The 17,400-nt window shown below is 52.3% G+C and overlaps 1 protein-coding gene across 2 annotated transcripts in view; it reads left to right on the forward strand.

Moving 5' to 3' along the window:
* NPLOC4 (NPL4 homolog, ubiquitin recognition factor) overlaps window positions 1-14,492 on the forward strand; it is a 78,298-nt gene extending 63,806 nt beyond the window's left edge. For both annotated transcript variants that reach the window (XM_010354290.2, XM_030923140.1), the window contains 4 exons: window positions 1,625-1,720; window positions 3,521-3,637; window positions 5,737-5,839; window positions 11,951-14,492. In XM_010354290.2, coding sequence (XP_010352592.1) covers window positions 1,625-1,720; window positions 3,521-3,637; window positions 5,737-5,839; window positions 11,951-12,108 — 474 coding nt within the window. In that variant the 3' untranslated portion in view covers window positions 12,109-14,492. The remainder of the gene's footprint in view (window positions 1-1,624; window positions 1,721-3,520; window positions 3,638-5,736; window positions 5,840-11,950) is intronic.
* Window positions 14,493-17,400: the final 2,908 nt, after the last annotated feature.

A 17,400-nucleotide genomic window follows, 5' to 3' on the forward strand; every position in this document is an offset into this window, starting at 1 on the left:
GGGTTCTTAAACCTTGGGATGGGATGGCTGGGCAGGCAGGAAAAGGCACCAGCCACTGTTCCTGGGGCTTCTTTGTGGGTTCTGGGGGCATCATCTGGCTGATAGACGATGGGTAGGGTAGGGAAATGGCTTCAGTTTGTAAGATGGGAACTGATGCCCTGCCTGGGACATCTGGGATGGGCTGTGTGGACTTCGGTTCTGTTACCCTCCAAGGGCCAGTTACAAGGCCAGCAAGACCCTCTGTCGGTCCCACTAGCTCGCTCACTAGCACGTGTTCTGGGGGTGCCATCCTCGCCATTTCTAGGCCTTCCCAAAGGAGACGCCTGAGTGGGCCAGGCTTTTGTCTCTGCAGGAGGTCAGCACCTCCCCTGTCTTCACCTGGTACCCAGCACTGTGTGTACCAACACTATGTGTACCAGCCCCATGCTGGGCACCCAGGAGGCGAGTACTCTGATCATCTTCATCTCTAGGAAGAGTAAAGTGAGGCCCAGGATCCCTAAGTGACGAGGCCATGTAGCCGACATGTGGCACTGGGGCCCGAGTCTTCATGCCCCGCCCCACCGCTTGCCCATGAAGGGCCAGTTCAGGCCAGACATGCTGCCGGTGGCTCAGCTGTCCTTCCAGAGCAGCTCGTGCTGGCACAGCAAATCCTGGGCCAGCCAGCTCAACAACAACTCACTGCCTTTGCTGATGCAGAAAACGGACCAGAACCACACTCATTCTTTAGAAACAGTCCCAAAGGAACCAGAATAGTTCCCCTAAATCTGGAAGAGGTGTGACCTCGGCTGCTGCTGTTCTGTTGCAGAGAAAAGCAGCATGAACTCAGCTCGGGTGCTTCTTTGGGGAGGGTTGTCTGTCACGAAGAATAAAAGTTGTATTTCTATTGATTCTTGCACATTGAACCACTGTCCCTGTAGCTTCTATTGATTATATGTTAGGTGCAAAATGCCCTCTGTTGTCATTAAGGCCCGTCTGAGCCAATGAAGTACTTAGCTGGCCTTTGGGTATCAGCTGTGACAGAGAGAGGAGAGCTGAACCCTGTGTTCCTCAAGGGCCTTATATTCACCCCTGCCTGGAAAAGCCCACAGCTCCATGGAGTGGCTCCCAGCGTTCAGAAGGGGCTTAGCAAGCTGCTGGAGGGTGCTTTGTTTCTTGAAAGCTGGCTGATTTCCTCATGTGCCCTCCAAATCCAAGGACACGAATTTCTCTTGAGCAAAGTCAGCTCCTGACAGCCTCCTGGCCCCTTCCATTCCCTTCTTGTCACCTGGACAAGGGGTCAAACCAGCCTTTAGTTCCTCCATAGCAGAGGGAGAGAACCTGCGTGAAGGGAAGCTGTGCCGCGGGGGGAGTCCCAGTGCCCTTTTTGTAGGATGTCGAGGCCAGTGCACAGGCCAGAGGCTGCCCGGATATGGTGTAGTTTGCCTCCAAGATGGCGGAGTTTCAAAGTGTTTGTTTAGAGATGAAACTAATAGATAACGGTTCCCTTCGACGGAGAGCTTTTAGAATTCTCTCAGAATTGCTGGGAGTCGTTAACTCGGGCGCTGGGAGATGCTTTGGGCTGGCTGGGAGTTGGCCACACCATTTTCAGCCTAATTTATCATGGGTTTATGTTTTTCTTCATTAGATCACAACAACTTTCCCCAAGGATCCAGTTTACACTTTTTCTATTTCGCAAAATCCATTTCCTATTGAAAACCGGGATGTATTGGGTGAGACACAGGTGAGCTCTTTTGTCTTTAGAAACACAATTTAAGGTAACTGCTGATTGCTTATCTAGTGTCAGTATTGTTTTTCCAAAAAACATCAAGCTTTCAAACGCTCCCGATGCATTCTCGTGACAGGTCAGCTGGGGCCTGCTGTGGGGCACTGTTGGTCAGGTGGACGCCCTTCCCGTGGCTGGGTGATGGACAGCCACAAAGGCTAAGCCCCGGACGTCCTCAGACTGGTCCCATCCTCAGTGGACCTCGTAATTTTCCCAAATGTGTCACTTTGTATCTTCTGCCAGCAGCCTCGTCACTGTTGGTTTGGCCTGGCCCCTGCCTGGTCACCTGCTGCCCTTCTTAGGCACCTTGGGGCTGTGTCGCCCGTCTCGTCCTGGCCTCGGCTTTCCCATGTGTAGTGTTGATCTGCTGTTCAGCGTGGCTCACGTGTTGGCCTCTGCTCTCACCGGCAGATCAGGCCAGATCCTATGTGCTGTCATGCCTTCTGCATACTGTGTAGACAGGCTGTGTATACACGGTTGTTCTTTTTTTTTTTTTTTTTGAGACGGAGTCTTGCTCTGTCTTCCAGGCTGTAGTGCAGTGGCCGGATCTCAGCTCACTGCAAGCTCCGCCTCCCGGGTTCCCGCCATTCTCCTGCCTCAGCCTCCAGAGTAGCTGGGACTACAGGCGCCTGCCACCTCGCCCGGCTAGTTTTTTTTTTTTGTATTTTTAGTAGAGACAGGGTTTCACTGTGTTAGCCAGGATGGTCTCGATCTCCTGACCTTGTGATCCGCCCGTCTCGGCCTCCCAAAGTGCTGGGATTACAGGCTTGAGCCACCGCGCCCGGCCGGTTGTTCTTAAATCATAACTTGCTAACAGACATTTCAGAAGGTGGTCAAAGAGTGTCTATAATGAGGTTTTCTTCAGTGGCTGACAAAGCTTCTGTGCTTTGGTCCCCTGAGTACCCATCCGCCCAGGGAACTTGGGGTGCTTGTAGAGGCACAAAGCCAATTATTAGGGTGCACTCTTGAAGCTCTGTGTTTGGTTCTGCTGAAGATGTCTGTGCTGCATCATGGCTGCCCTGCACATTCCTCCCTCTCGCCACCCTCTATGGAGAATACAGCTCGACAGGAAAAGCCAGACGCATCTCCCTGCCCCGAAGGGGGCTCCAGGCCCCTCCCACAGCCCACTCTTCACCGGGGGCCAGCGTGCATTTCCATCTGTTTGACTGGGTCTCTGTCTGAGTCACCTTTTTTTTTTTTCTTCTTTTTTTTGAGACAGAGTCTCACTGTATCACCCAGGCTAGAGTGCAGTGGTGCGATCTTGGATCACTACAACCTCCACCTTCCGGGTTCAAGTGATTCTTCTGCTTCAGCCTCCCAAGTAGCTGGGATTATAGGCACGCACCACCAAGCCTGGCTAATTTTTTTTTATAGTTTTAGTAGAGACGGGGTTTCACCATATTGGCCAGGCTGGTCTTGAACTCCTGACCACCTGCCTGCCTCTGCCTCCCAAAGTGCTGGAATTACAGCGTTAGCCTCCATACCTGGCCAGTCTGAGTCAGCTTTAGAAGTGTGTCTTCTTGCACATCTGGGTAGTCAGGTGTGCTGAGAGCATCTTCTTGGGAGAAGAGGGCGAGAGCTTGCTTTGCAGCTGCCTGCTCCTCTTTCTTGGACCCTGTTTGTGGTTGCAGAGGCAGAGGGAGAGGTGCCTCTCAGCATTCAGTGTATTGAGTTGCATCTTAGTAGGAAACGGCTCTGTTTTGGGGTCTGGCACTGGGGAACTGTATGGAACATTCATGTTTATTCCTGTCCCTCTAGGACTTCCATAGCTTGGCCACCTATTTGTCCCAGAATACCTCATCTGTGTTCTTGGATACCATCTCAGATTTCCACCTCCTGCTGTTCCTGGTCACCAATGAAGTTATGCCTCTGCAGGTGCGTGCCCAAGTGTGGTGTCTGCCTTAGCAAGTGGGCTTTGCCCGCCAGGAGATGCCTGTGTCTTGCTTTCTTTCCTCACAGACCAGAGTGGGACTGGGAAACTGGGTCAAAGCTTGGGGTCACACGTTGTCCCCCTCATTTGTCCTGTGGGCAGAGTGTAGGCAGCAGCTTTTCACAAGAAGCTGTTTGATAGAAAGATAAATGTTTTCACCTTTAGCGTTTTCATGGAGTGTCTGCACCTCTGTGAGGAAGTACGGTTTCATCTGTTACAATCGGATGGGAAGCAGAGGTGATTTAGCTCTGCCTCCAGCATTAGACAGTTTAAAAAATTTCTGTTCTAACAGTTTCCGAGTCACAGCCTCTGCTTTTGACTCATATCTCCCCTCCTCCCCAATCAACTCTGGTTTTATTGCCTTGGCCCAGAAGGCTTGGCCACCTTCCAGACCCCAAGCTCACAGCTGCACAGTTGGCATTTTTAAGAGGCACCGTTGGGGGAGAAGAGGGCGAGTGCTTTGCAGAGGCAGCTGCTCTGGGTAGTCGGGGGGCAGTGGGCAGCAGCCCCCAGGAGGTTCTTGCATGTGCCGTGTGTGGGGGTCCAACTTTGGCTTTTTCTTCACTGTTCAAGCCAACAGGAAATGCCAAAGAGAAAGGAGCAAATTCTTCTGAGCTGCTCCGCCACTGACTCAGGGCCTTTCCCTGAAGGAGACAGAAAGAATGGAGAGGCTCCTCCTCCCCCGGCCTTGCTCTGTCAGGAAGCCTGTAGCTGTTCTTGTATCCTGCTAGTTTATTTTGTGTCTGTATTTTGTCTCAAAACCACTCACTCGGGTATTTGACATCAGGCACCGTGTGCCTCTTCCCTGCCTGTGCCTTCTCTAGTCAGCCCAGGGAGCTGCACCTCCTGCTCCCAGGTTCAGCTGCTGCCCATCTGTCTGGACAGGTGGTGAAAGGTGAGGCTCCCTCTACACCAGAGCCACCTTGCTAGTATACTGCACTATTTTTGCAGTCATCTGTTGGAAGACATTCTCTGGAGGTACTGAGAGCTCCTGAAGGCTTTATCCGTTTCTCATATATGTTTTTTTTTTTTTTTTTGAGACGGAGTCTCGCTCTGTCGCCCAGGCTGGAGTGCAGTCGCCGGATCTCAGCTCACTGCAAGCTCCACCTCCCAGGTTTACGCCATTCTCCTGCCTCAGCCTCCCGAGTAGCTGGGACCACAGGCGCCCACCACCTCGCCCAGCTAGTGTTTTGTATTTTTTAGTAGAGACAGGGTTTCACAGTGTTAGCCTGGATGGTCTCGATCTCCTGACCTCGTGATCCACCCGTCTCGGCCTCCCAAAGTGCTGGGATTACAGGCTTGAGCCACCGCGCCCGGCCGATTTTTTTTTTTTTTAAGACGGAGTCTTGCTCTGTTGCCCAGACCAGAGTGCATTGGCACAATCTTGGCTCACTGCAACCTCTGCCTCCTGATTCTCCTGCCTCAGCCTCCTGAGTAGCTGGGATTACGGGTGCCCGCAACCACACCCGTCTAATTTTTGTATTTTTAGTAGAGACGGGGTTTCACCGTGTTTGCCAGGCTGGTCTCAAACTCCTGACCTCGTGATCCGTCCGCCTCCCAGTGTTGGGATTACAGGTGTGAGCCACCATGCCCATCCTTAATGCATTAATCCCCTGCACTTTGACCCAGAAGGCTAGGATAGAGAGTGCATTTTTCTAGACACGATGGAGAAGAGAAAGAGGCAGGGGGATGAAATGTAAGGGAGGAGGACACGTCTCACAGCCAGGGTTCCGCCCTCCATCCCAGCCTCCAGGACAAGAGGCATGAGCTCCTATGGTCTGGGCTGTTGAGCACTGTCAGTGCATGGCAGAGGCACAGATGCCTGCTTGGGCCTATTTGGGAAGAATTTAAATTCTAGTTCAATTTAGCACTTGAGTTTGTAGATGTAAGTTGTGGCAGTTTACATTTTATAGTGATATCCTGCAAGATTTTTAAAATGTCCTCGGAAATATGTCTTAGTGTTGGGGAAAAAGAAACCTGTTCCAGCAGGAAGCTGCTCACCTCAGGCACAGCAAAGTGGGACCTTCCTTTTGGCTTCTTGCAGGACAGCATCAGCTTACTGCTGGAGGCTGTGCGGACCAGAAATGAGGAGCTCGCCCAGACATGGAAGAGGTCTGAGCAGTGGGCCACCATCGAGCAGCTGTGCAGTGAGTACCCCCACCCCCTACCCTGGTACCCCGTGGCTGGGGCTGGAGAGCAGTCCACTCTGCACAGCTCCCCACTGCCTGTCGTGCCCTGGATTCTGTACCCCAGCTGCATCCTGGCAGCTGCTGTGGGCAATGAGACTAGAGACTCGACCTCCCTGCCAGGCATGTGGCAGTTGCCAGTGATGTAACATACATGTTGTTCAGGCCATGCATCTTAGGTACACAGCCCTGTAAATTTTATAAATCTGTACATCAGAGATACTAATCTCCAGGCATCCGAGGAGCACTTTCAGCATCATTGTCTTAAGAGAATCAGAAACTTTGTGGAAGCGCCGGAAGTGCAGGACCTTTTGGTCTCCTTGAGAATTTCCCTTTAGTGCTTAAAGCTGTAAGGAGGAGAAGCCTACAGCATGCATGTTCTTCCTGGTGGACACTACAGAAGGAACTGCAGGCATTGCGTTTCTTCAGGACCCTCAGTCACCAAGTCCTGAACAATTCCCCACCTGCGAGAACCTTCTGTCAGCATTGCTGCAGGGACTCCTCACGCATCGTGGTGCCCTGTGCAGCCCGAGTGCCTGCCCTGAGTCTATCCAGCTGAGAATACCAAAGTGCCCGACAGCTGCTACAGCCTTGGACAAACACTAGAATCCCTCTGTTAACAAGAGCCTTCAAAATACATATCAAACACCTTTATACCATTTTCTCTTTTTTTTTTTGAGACAGTTTGGCTCTTGTCGCCCAGGCTGGAGTACAGTGGCATGATCTCGCCTCACTGCAACCTCCACCTCCTGGCTTTAAGCGATTCTCCTGCCTCAGCCTCCCGAGTAGCTGGGACTACGGGCGGCACCACGCCAGGCTAATTTTTGTATTCTTAGTAGAGACAGGGTTCCACCATGTTGGCCAGGCTGGTCTCAAACTCCTGACCTTGTGATCCGCCCACTTCTGTCTCCCAAAGTGCTGCTGGGATTACAGGCGTGAGCCACCACGCCCAGCCAAGGTTTTCTTTTCATACAATTCTTTATTATTTTTATTTTTGTAGAGACAGAGTCTCACTCTGTTGCTCAGGCTGGAGTGCAGTGGCACAGTCCTAGCTCACTGCAGCCTCAGACTCCAGGCTCAAGTGATCTTTCTGCTTCAGCCTTCTGAGTAGCTGGGCCGCAGGCTCACAGCGCCACCCCCAGCTAATTCTTGGGGTTTTGTTGTTTTTTGTTTGTTTCTTAAAAATAATTTTAACTTTTATTTTAGATTCACAGGGTACATGTGCAGGTTCATCACCTGGGTGTATTGCCTGATGCTGAGGTTTGGGTATGATTGATCCCATCACCCAGGTACTAAACATAGTACCTAATAGTTTTTCAGCCTTTTTTTTTTCTTGTTTTTGAAATGGAGCCTCACTCTGTCTCCCAGGCTGGAGTGCAGCGGCGCAATCTTGGCTCACTGCAAGCTCTTCCTCCTGGCTTGAAGCAGTTCCCCTTCCTCAGCCTCCCGAGTAGCTGGGATTACAGATGTGCGCCACCACACCTGGCATGGCCATCTTTATGCACATGAGTACCCACATTCAGCTCCCACTTACAAATGAAAACATGGTATTTGGTTTGCTGTTCCTGCATTAATTTGCTTCAAATAATGGCCTTCAACTGCATCCAGCTGCTGCAAAGGACATGATTTCCTTCCTTTTCATGGCTGTAAAAGTTTTTTATTTTTTTGTATCAATGAGGGCTCACTGTGTTGCCCGGACTGGTCTCAAACTTTCTGGCCTCAAGCATTCCTTACACCTCCGTCTCCCAAAGCCGTGAGATTATACCTGGGAGTCACTGCACCCAACCCTTTTATGCGATTCTAACAATGACACCAGAGTCTTCTTTTCTTCTTTTTTGTTTCCTTTTAGAGACAGGGTTTCACTCTGTTGCCCAGGCTGGAGTGCAGTGGAGTGATCATCACTCGCTGCAGCCTTCAATTCCTGGGCTCAAACGATCCTCCTGCTTCAGCTTTCTGAGTAGCTAGGACTATAAGCATAAGCCACTACACCCAACTAATGTTTCTGTTTTTTTTTTCTTTTTCTTTTTTTCTTCTTTTTTAAGAGAGGGGGTTGGCTGGGCGCGGTGGCTCACACCTGTAATCCCAACACTTTGGGAGGCTGAGGCAGGTGGATCACGAGGTCAAGGGATTGAGACCATCCTGGCCAACATGGTGAAACCCCATCTCTTACTAAAAATACAAAAATCAGCTGGGCATGGTGGCGAGCGCCTGTAATCCCAGCCACTCGAGAGGCTGAGGTTGGAGAATCGCTTGAACCCGGGAAGCGTAGGTTGCAGTGAACTAAGATAGTGAGACTGACCTCAAGTGCCACTGCACTTCAGCTTGGGTGACAGAGTGAGACCCTCTCTCAAGAAAAAAGGAGAAAAAAAAGAAAAGGTCAGGTGCAGTGGCTTACACCTGTAATCTTAGCACTTTGGGAGCCAAGGCAGGAAGATCACTTGAGCCTAGGAGTTTGAGACCAGCCTGGGCAACATGGCAAGACCCCATCTTTTTTTTTTTTTTTTTTTTTTTTGAGATGGAGTCTCACTCTGTCGCCCAGGCTGGAGTGCAGTGGCACTTGAGGTCAGTCTCACCTTGACCTCCCCAGGCTCAAACAATCCTCCCGCCTCAGCCTTCTGAGCAGCTGGGACTACAAGCATGTGCCACCATGCCTGGCTGATTTTTTAAATTTGTTGTAGAGATGAGGTCTCACTATATTCCCCAGGCTGGTCTTGAACTCTTGGGCTCAAGCGATTCTCCCACCTCAGTGCTGAGATTGCAGGGGTAAGCCGCCATGTCCAGCCAACTCTTTTATAATAGGCAGTTCTGACTGGTGTAAGATGGTATCTCACTGTGGTTTTAATTTGCATCTCTGATGATTAGTGATGTTAGGCATTTTTTCATGGGTTGTTTGTTTTGAGACAGTCTCGTTCTGTCGCCCAGGCTGGAATGCAGTAGCGTGATCTCAGCTCACTGCAGCCTCTACCTCCCGGGTTCAAGCGATTCTCCTGCCTCACCCTCATAAGTAGGTGGAATTACAGGTGGCCGCCACCACACCCAGCTAATTTTTTTAGTTTCAGTGGAGATGGTTTCTCCATGTTGGCCAGGCTGGTCTCGAACTCTTGACCTCAAGTGATCCGCCTACCTTGGCCTCCCAAAGTGCTGGGATTATAGGCATGAGCCACCACACCCAGCCCTCATGGGTGGTTTTGTTTTGTTTTGAGACGGAATCTTACCCTGTCAGCCAGGCTGCAGTGCAATGGCGTGATCTCGGCTTACTGCAACCTCCACCTCCTGGGTTCAAGTGATACTCATGCCTCAGCCTCCCGAGTAGCTGGGACTACAGGTGTGCGCCACCATGCCTGGCTAATTTTTATATTTTCAGTAGAGATGGGGTTTCACTATGTTGGTCAGACTGGTCACGAACTCCTGACCTCAGGTGATCCACCCGCCTCGGCCTCCCAAAGTGCTGGGATTACAGACATGTATACATCAGACACAAAGATCAGCTCAGGATGGGTCATAGGCCTAATGGTAAAAGGTAAAACTATGAAGCAGGCTGGGCACGATGTCTCAACTGTCATCCTAACACTCTGGGAGGCCAAAGCTGGAGGACACTGGAGCCCAGAAGTTCGAGAGCAGCCTACACAACACAGTGAAGCCCCGTCTGTACAAAAAAATAAATTAAAAAAAGAATTAGTTGGGCATAGTGAGTGGTCCACGCCTGTAATCCCAGCTTCTGGGGAGGCTGAAATGGGAGGATCCCATGAGTCCGGGAGGTCGAGGTCACAGTGAGCCATGATTGTACGACTCCAGCCTGAATGACAGAGTGATACCCTGTCTTAAAAAAATAAAAACTATAAAACAGTTATTATTAAGTTGAATCTCTTCAGGGCCTTGGAGTACATAAAGATTCTTTTCGGCAGGATGCAGGACCTTGGGGTAGAACACAGAAAAACACTGGCATAAAAAAAGGTAAATTGATAAATGTATGTTATGTAAACAAAACACTTGTGCTCATCAGAGGGCACTGTTAGAAACATGAAAAGGCACTGATGGGGGACGCAGTATTAGCAGTACATACACACAACATGACTTCTGTCTGAAACTTAAAAAGAACTCTGCTTGTTGATAATCAAGCAGAAAGAGCAAAAGAATTCTGCCTGTTGATAACCAAACAGAAAGAGCATAAGAAGCTGGGCAGAGGGTGAAACATTTCACAATAGGAAATGCAGGCCGGACGCGGTGGCACACACCTGTAATCCCTGCACTTGTGGGAGGCCGAGGCGGGTGGATCACTTGAAGTCAGGAGTTTGAGACCAGCCAGGCCAACATGGTGAAACCCCATCTCTACTAAAAATACAAAAATTAGCCAGGTGTGGTGGCGTGTGCTTGTAATCCCAGCTACTTGGGAGGCTGAGGCAGGAGAATCGCTTGAACAAGGAGGCAGAGGTTGCAGTGAGCCAAGATTGTGCCATTGTACTCCAGCCTGGGCAACAACAACAAAAAAAGGAGATGCAGGAGCAGTCACTATGATTAGTCATCAGGGAAATGCAAATTAAAACATGAGAAACCAGTACACATCCATCAGTGTGGCTGAAATGAAAAAAACGCAACCATGTCAAGTGTGAGTGAAGATATGAAGCTGCTGGAACCCTCGCACCTCGCAAGTGGGAGGCAAAACTGTGCCGCCATCACAAGAACTGTGTCAGGGTCTTAGAAAGTTCAGCACACAATTTATTACCCTGTGGGCCGGCAGACTCATTCCTAGGTGGGTTTTTGTTTGTTTTGAGATCAAGTCTTGCTCTGTCGCCCAGGCTGGAGTGCGATGGCGCGATCTCGGCTCACCGCAACCTCCACTTCCTGGGTTCACGCCATTCTCCTGCCTCAGCCTCCCGAGTAGCTGGGACTACAGGCACGTGCCACCACCCCCAGCTAATTTTTGCATTTTTAGTAGAGACGGGGTTTCACCATGTTAGCCAGGATGGTCTCCATCTCTTGACCTCAAGATCTGCCCATCTCAGCCTCCCAAAGTGCTGGGATTACAGACATGAGCCACCGCACCCGGCCTGTTTTTTGTTTTTGAGATGGAGTCTTGCTGTGTCGCCCAGGCTGGAGTGAAGTGGCAGGGTCTCAGCTCACTGCAGCCTTCCCCTCCCGGATTCATGGAATTCTCCTGCCTCAGACTCCTGAGTTGTCAGGACGGCAGGCGTGCACCATCACACCTGGCTAATTCTTGTATTTTTAGTAGAGACCAGATTTCGCCATGTTGGCCAGGCTGGTCTCAAACTCCTGACTTCAAGTGATCTGCCCACCTCAGCCTCCCAAAGTGCTGGGATTACAGGCGTGAGCCGCTGCACCCAGCCTCACTCTTTGTTTTTATCCAAGAGAAATAAAAACACAGATCCACAAAGAAATTGTACAAGAATGATCCTGGCAACTTTGTTCATGTTAGCTCAAAACTGGAGGCTGGGCACAGTGGCTCACACCTGTAATCCTAGCACTTTGGGAGGCCCAGGCGGGCAGATCACCTGAGGTCAGGAGTTTGAGACTAGCTTGGCCAACATGGTGAAACCCTAGCTGTACCAAAAAATAGATAAAATTAGCCAGGCATTGTGTCTGCGCCTGTGGTCCCAGCTACTCGGGAGGCGGAGACAGGAGAACCGCTTGAACCTGGGAGGCGGAGTTTGCAGTGAGCCGAGATCGCGCCACTGCACTCCAGCCTGAGTGACAGAGCAAGACCCTATCTCAGGAAAAAAAAAAAAAAGCTAGAAATAACCCAAATGCACATTTCCTAGGGAATTATGTTATTCACAAGGAGAGGCACCCTCTGCAACAAAAAGGAACCCGCAAGCACAGGCTCCTTGTTACTCCCCGTGGTGCAGCAGGCATTTTTCTGAGTCTGTCACAGCCAAAGCCATTAAGGACTTCAAAACGTGCCTGTGGTGGGAGTGCTGCGTGGGCAGGACCAGCACGGGGTGGGAGGTGGAGGGTGGGGAGCTCTCAGCTGCCTGCCCCTGTCCCTGTGCCCACACTCTGGAGGTCTCTGGTGGGCCAGAAATGATGAGTGCTCGTTTCTCTCCCACTCTGCAGGCACAGTTGGTGTGCAGCTCCCAGGTCTCCATGAGTACGGCGCCGTCGGGGCCTCCACACACACGGCCACTGCGGCCATGTGGGCCTGTCAGCACTGCACGTTCATGAACCAGCCGGGCACGGGCCACTGCGAGATGTGCAGCCTCCCCAGGACCTAGGGTGCCTGCCCTCTGCTGGCTAGGACTGGGCCCAGCCCAGCCCTTCCTGAAGCCAGAAGCGTTGTTCGGTGTGTTCCCTGTAACTGCCCCACAGTGGGCAGCCCTGGAGGGACAAGGGACTGGCTGTCCTGGGCTCCCTGACCCACTGAAGCTTCTCAGCACGTTCCTCCTTGGAGAGCAGGTGCCACGGCTGGTATTCTGCACGCTGAGTGCAGTCCCAGACTGGAAACGCAGAGCGGCCCCTCACGCCTAATCCTGTTGACAAGCCCCCTCCACTGTGTTGGAAGGACCTCTCACCTCTACACAGCACCTGCAATTGGGGAGCATAGGGAGGGGCTGATGCTGCCACCACCCAGCCTTTTCCTTCCTTTCAATGCTTTTTGTTTGGCCTCCCCGCCCCCTGCGTTTTTCTGGCTGGGAGCTCTTGGTTGCCCCCTTGTCTGACTGCTTGGTGGCAGACACCCTGCCTGTGAGGGCCACTTTCCTCTTCCGGTAGCTGTTTGGTGGGGATGCCATGGCCCTGGACACAGCTCCCCTCTGCAGGTCTGCAGGTCGGTTTGCTGCCCGCCCTCCTCCTCTCACCCGACGTCCAGGTGGGATTTTAAAGTCTGCATTGGTTATAATAACAGTTATCAGTAATTCCTGCCCAGAAGACTTTTATTTATTTTTTTTTAAGATAAAAACTGCACAAAAGGGGAGTGAGAGAGACTAGTTTCCACATCCTTCCCTCCTTTAGTGAAGCCCCCGAGGTTGTGTCCAGGGTGATGAGTGTGGACGGGGGTACCAGTCAGTTCTCCCTTGAAGTAAACCTCAGTGCCTGAGACTTTTCTACCAAGCCACACAGCTGGCAGTAGCTGCAGATACTGCGGGCTGAGCAGGAGCAGTGGTGGCGCCTGCCCTGAGGCTGCCCTGCGATGGCCTGGGTGGGAGAGCTGGGTCACCGGTGTTGATGCTCTGGCCCTCCCCAATACGCTGCTTCATCCCACTGCACTGCCTGGCTAAGGGTGTTAGGGGCTGTGCCTCTTGTGAGGGCCATTTGGGACCTCTCTGGGGCACTGCACAGTTGATAGTGTACCAATGGAGGGAGCCTGGGCGATCTGGAACAGCACCTGGTGGGGTCCTGTGTGTGTGTGCGCTCTGTGGGCTCTGCGTTCGTCTGTGGCCAGGCCGGGGCACGGCTCTTACCTGGGGAGTGGTGGGCATCTCGATGCTTCTTTGCCTTAATGATGGCCACATTTGGGTTGCTCTGCACCCACGGGAGAGGCTGGCCCAGCTACAGACTGCTTAGGGACTTCTGTGTCCATCCTGGGGGGTAAGCCCATGTGACCCTCCCACATTCTTGGCACTATGAACAGAGAACACTTGCCTGTTGGCTTCTGAAGTGGTCGGGACTGTGGCTGGCACCTCCAGGTCTGCCTGGCATGGGACACCAAGTAGAAAGCCCAAGCAGCTCATCTGCTCTTGGGACCAGGGGCCAGTTGGGTTGGGTCTGGTTATGGCAGATCTGTCATGGAGGGTCTGGAGGGGTGGAGAGGAGCCCAGTTGAAGCGGACTGCTGTGGGTGCAACTCCCAGCTTGGCCACTGCGGGCTGTCTGCTCTCCCTCCTAGCAGCTGTCATGCTGAAGTTTTGTCCTCTGCTGTCTCCTCTGGTCCTGAGATCAGCTGTGAGCCTAGGTGGCCAAGGCTTCCTGCATTGCTTCCCTATGAGTCCAAGGCCTTCCCCACCACTGGGCAGGGGCTGGATGACACGGACTTCTAGAGACAGCCGCGTTGCCAGTTCCTCTCCCACTTGCTCATCCTTATCTGCCATGCTATTATAGTTTCCATTGTCCTCCACCAGCATTTCCCTTACTCTGAAATTCTGGCATTCACATCATTCATGTTTTCTTCTGTCTTTCAGCTAAAGAAAAAACATTGGCGATTTGTCTGCTTCTGGTTTTGAGTTACTCTTTGTTCAGTAATGCACTTTATTTTATTGTCCAAAGAGAGTCAGAGCTAAGCATACAGGCTTGGGGGTGAGCCCTGCTGTAAGAGTTCAGGCCCTGGGAGGCTCAGCCACCTCCTCTTGTGGGAGGGAGGTCTCAGCCCCACCTCGCATCTTCACCTGCACTTGGTGTGGACACACCCTCTCATGCTACCAGCACCATAACCCAGTGGGGGTGACTGGGTGCACACCTGCCCAGGTGAACACAGCGGCTGCCAGTCTCCTGGCCCAGAGAGGAGGTGGGGCCTGGCCCTGGTCTCTTCCAACCAGGCTGCTCGTGGGGCACAGGTGCTCCTGCTTCGGCTCTGTTTCGGCTCACAGGTGTGCATCACTGGGCTTGGATTCGCATTACATTGACCCCAGCCCTGCAGTGGAACCTAATAAAAGCGCCTGAAGCAACTGCCTGGTCTTAGTGTGTCCTTCCGGCGCACTCAACTATTGTCTGGCATCCGCTCCCTGTGCGGGGATTTGATAACTTGTCCCCAAGATATCACTGTCGTACGCGTGTGTATGTGCATGGACCATTTAAAGGTGGGGATTCTACTTCCCCAGCCAGTCCCTCCCAACCTTGACTCCTTGGTAAGTTTCTTAAAGTGTTAACATCTAGGAGGAGGAGGAGAGTGCATCAGTGTTTGACGGCCCGGCCGCCCTTGGGTGCCTCTTCTGCATCTGCCCCACCTGTCAGCCCTGCAGCTGTTCCAGAGTCACTGCTTTGTGGACAGGTACATGTGACCAAACAGCAGGTGAAGGACAAAACCCAGGCTGCACAGGTGCAGCAAGGAGTGAGGCCTGGGGGCGACATGCCTGTGCTGCTTGAGCTGTCTTTCCCTGTGACAATAGAAAGCGTCTAGAACAAGTGCCCTCTGAGCCTCAGGTGGGAGCCCTGGCAGCCACCGTTCAGCACCACTTTGTCCTTTGGCCAGTAACTCATTGCTGACTTGAGTGGTTACTAAAAAACAAAAACCCTGACTCTTCTGAAGAGGGGGCCCTGGGGTGAAGCAGGCCACAGGGCAGTTATCAAGGGGTCCTGGCTTCTGGACTCCAGGAGCGAGGGTAGGCCCCCAGCATCCGGCCTCCAATCCTGCACCTTCAACACAGTGCAATTCACTGGATTCCCCACAGCTCCTGGGATCGCTTGGGCCCGGGAGGTCGAGGCTGCAGCAAGCTGTGATCGCAACTCTAGCCTGGGCCACAGGGTGAGACCTTGTCTGAAAAAAAAAAAAATGCTGAGGTGGGGAGGCTCGGGGAGGTTGCATCAGAGAAGGCACAAGTGCAGCAGCAGCCTGGGCCATGCAGGGAGCCAGTATCTGGTCATGGCAGTCTGTGTGAGAGCCAGTGAAAATCCTTGGTGCTTTCCTTCTCTCTGATTCTATGTAAAGATAAAAGCTGGGCACAGTGGCCCACACCTGTAATCCCAGCACTCTGGAAGGCCGAGACGGGTGGATCACCTGAGATCAGGAGTTCTGGCCAACATGGTGAAACCCTGTCTCTACTAAAAATACAAAAACTGGAGGTGGTGGTGCACACCTGTAATGCCAGCTACTTGGGAGGCCTAGGCTGGAGGATCACTTGAACCCTGGGGGGCAGAGATTGCAGTGAGCCAAGATTGTGCCACCGCACACTCCAGCCTGGGCAACAGAGCAAGACTGTCTCAAAATAAACAAACAAAAAAAATGCTGGGTGCAGTGGCTCATGCCTATAATCCCACCACTTTTGGGAGGCCAAGACTGGAGGATCACTTGAGGTTAGGAATTCGAGACCAGCCTGGTCAACATGGTGAAACCCCATCTTCACTAAAAATACAAAAAATTAGTGTGGTGATGTGTGTGCGCCTGTAATCCCAGCTACTTGGGAGGCCAAGGTAGGAGAATTGCTTGAACCCAGGAGGCAGAGGTTGCAGCGAGCCAAGATTATGCCACTGCTCTCCAACCTGGACAACAGAGTGAGACTGTCTCAAAAAATTTAAAAAATTTAAAAATAATTCTGGATGCCAATCCCCCACGAAATCAAGCAAATCGTACTGCTTAGAAATAGAAAAGCCCAGGATTGGAGACCAGCCTGGCCAACATGGCAAAACCCTGTTTCTATTAAACAATACAAAAAGCCTGGCGTGGTGGTGTGCACCTAGAGTCCCAGCTACTCGGGAGGCTGAGGCAGGAGGTTGGCTTGAGCCTGGGGTGTTGAGGCTGCAGTGAGCCAAGATTGCACCACTGCAAAAAAAAAAAAAAAAAAAAAGGGCGAACTCAGGTTCCTGGGTCCCTCCCCCACCTTCCTGCTGTGTTCTTACTGGGCTGTGCTGCTCTGAGGAGAGCCCCTCAAAGCCCAGCCCTCCTCACCCTCAGCACAGCCTGAAGCTTCATGGTTTCTCTCTTCTCAATCTGACCTTCTAAATTGACTCCTTCATATAATTTGTGCTTAGGGAGATGATACCACCTACAGGTTGGCCATAGAAACACAGTGTCCAGCTGTCTGCTCTGCTGTCTCGAAGGCTTCCGCTAGGAGTGTGTGCATCTTCCACACCCACAGCAGAGAGGATGCCTCAGCCCTCATCACCCTTCGCCAAGTATAGGTGGGGCACGGCACAGCCCAGCAGCTGATGGAGAGGCGGCCTTGAGCCCTTTGCTGGTCTGGGATCCATGCTTAAGGTCCCCCACATGACCATTGATCATAAATCTTGTTGCAGAGAGAAGGAGCTGGGCTTGGTGTGGGGCCAAGAGCCTGCCAGCCCCCGGAGCAGAATGGAGTGGGCAGCGGAGTAAACCACCGGGTGAGGCTGTTGGTTTACCGGGCCTCCTCCCATGTTCGTTTCCTTCTCCACGTGATCGTGATCATCTCCTCTAGGACAGCCTTGGCATGTTTCCATCCATATGGAAGAGATGGCCTGGGAGGACTGGATGGGAGTTGGTGTGTGAGCGAGCGAGCGACTCAAGAGGCTTCAGAGGGTTAAAACTAGCAGTCAGAAGACCGGCAGAGGATCCCCTGTGGGGGAAATCCGGTCAGAAGACCGGGGAGGATCCCTGTGGGGAAATTCACAACGATGCGGCATCTGCACTTCCTGACTCTGAAGGCCAAATGGGATGCCCCTGGCCCTCCTCTCCCCACTCCCCAGCATCAAAGACAGCATTTCCAGCCCAAACACCTTCAGAGCAGCCCTGGCGACAGAGAGGATCGAGGAACTGACTCCAGGCGCCGCACCTGAGTCTGTCTATCCCAACACCCAGTATCAGACATCCCCGTTGTCCTGGGGTCAGTCCCCACCCCAACCTCAAAGAGGGGGCGGTCAGGACGTCTGCACGTGGTGCTTTGT

Source organism: Rhinopithecus roxellana, chromosome 19 (genome assembly GCF_007565055.1).
Source record: "Rhinopithecus roxellana isolate Shanxi Qingling chromosome 19, ASM756505v1, whole genome shotgun sequence".
Taxonomy (NCBI): Eukaryota; Metazoa; Chordata; class Mammalia; order Primates; family Cercopithecidae; genus Rhinopithecus; species Rhinopithecus roxellana.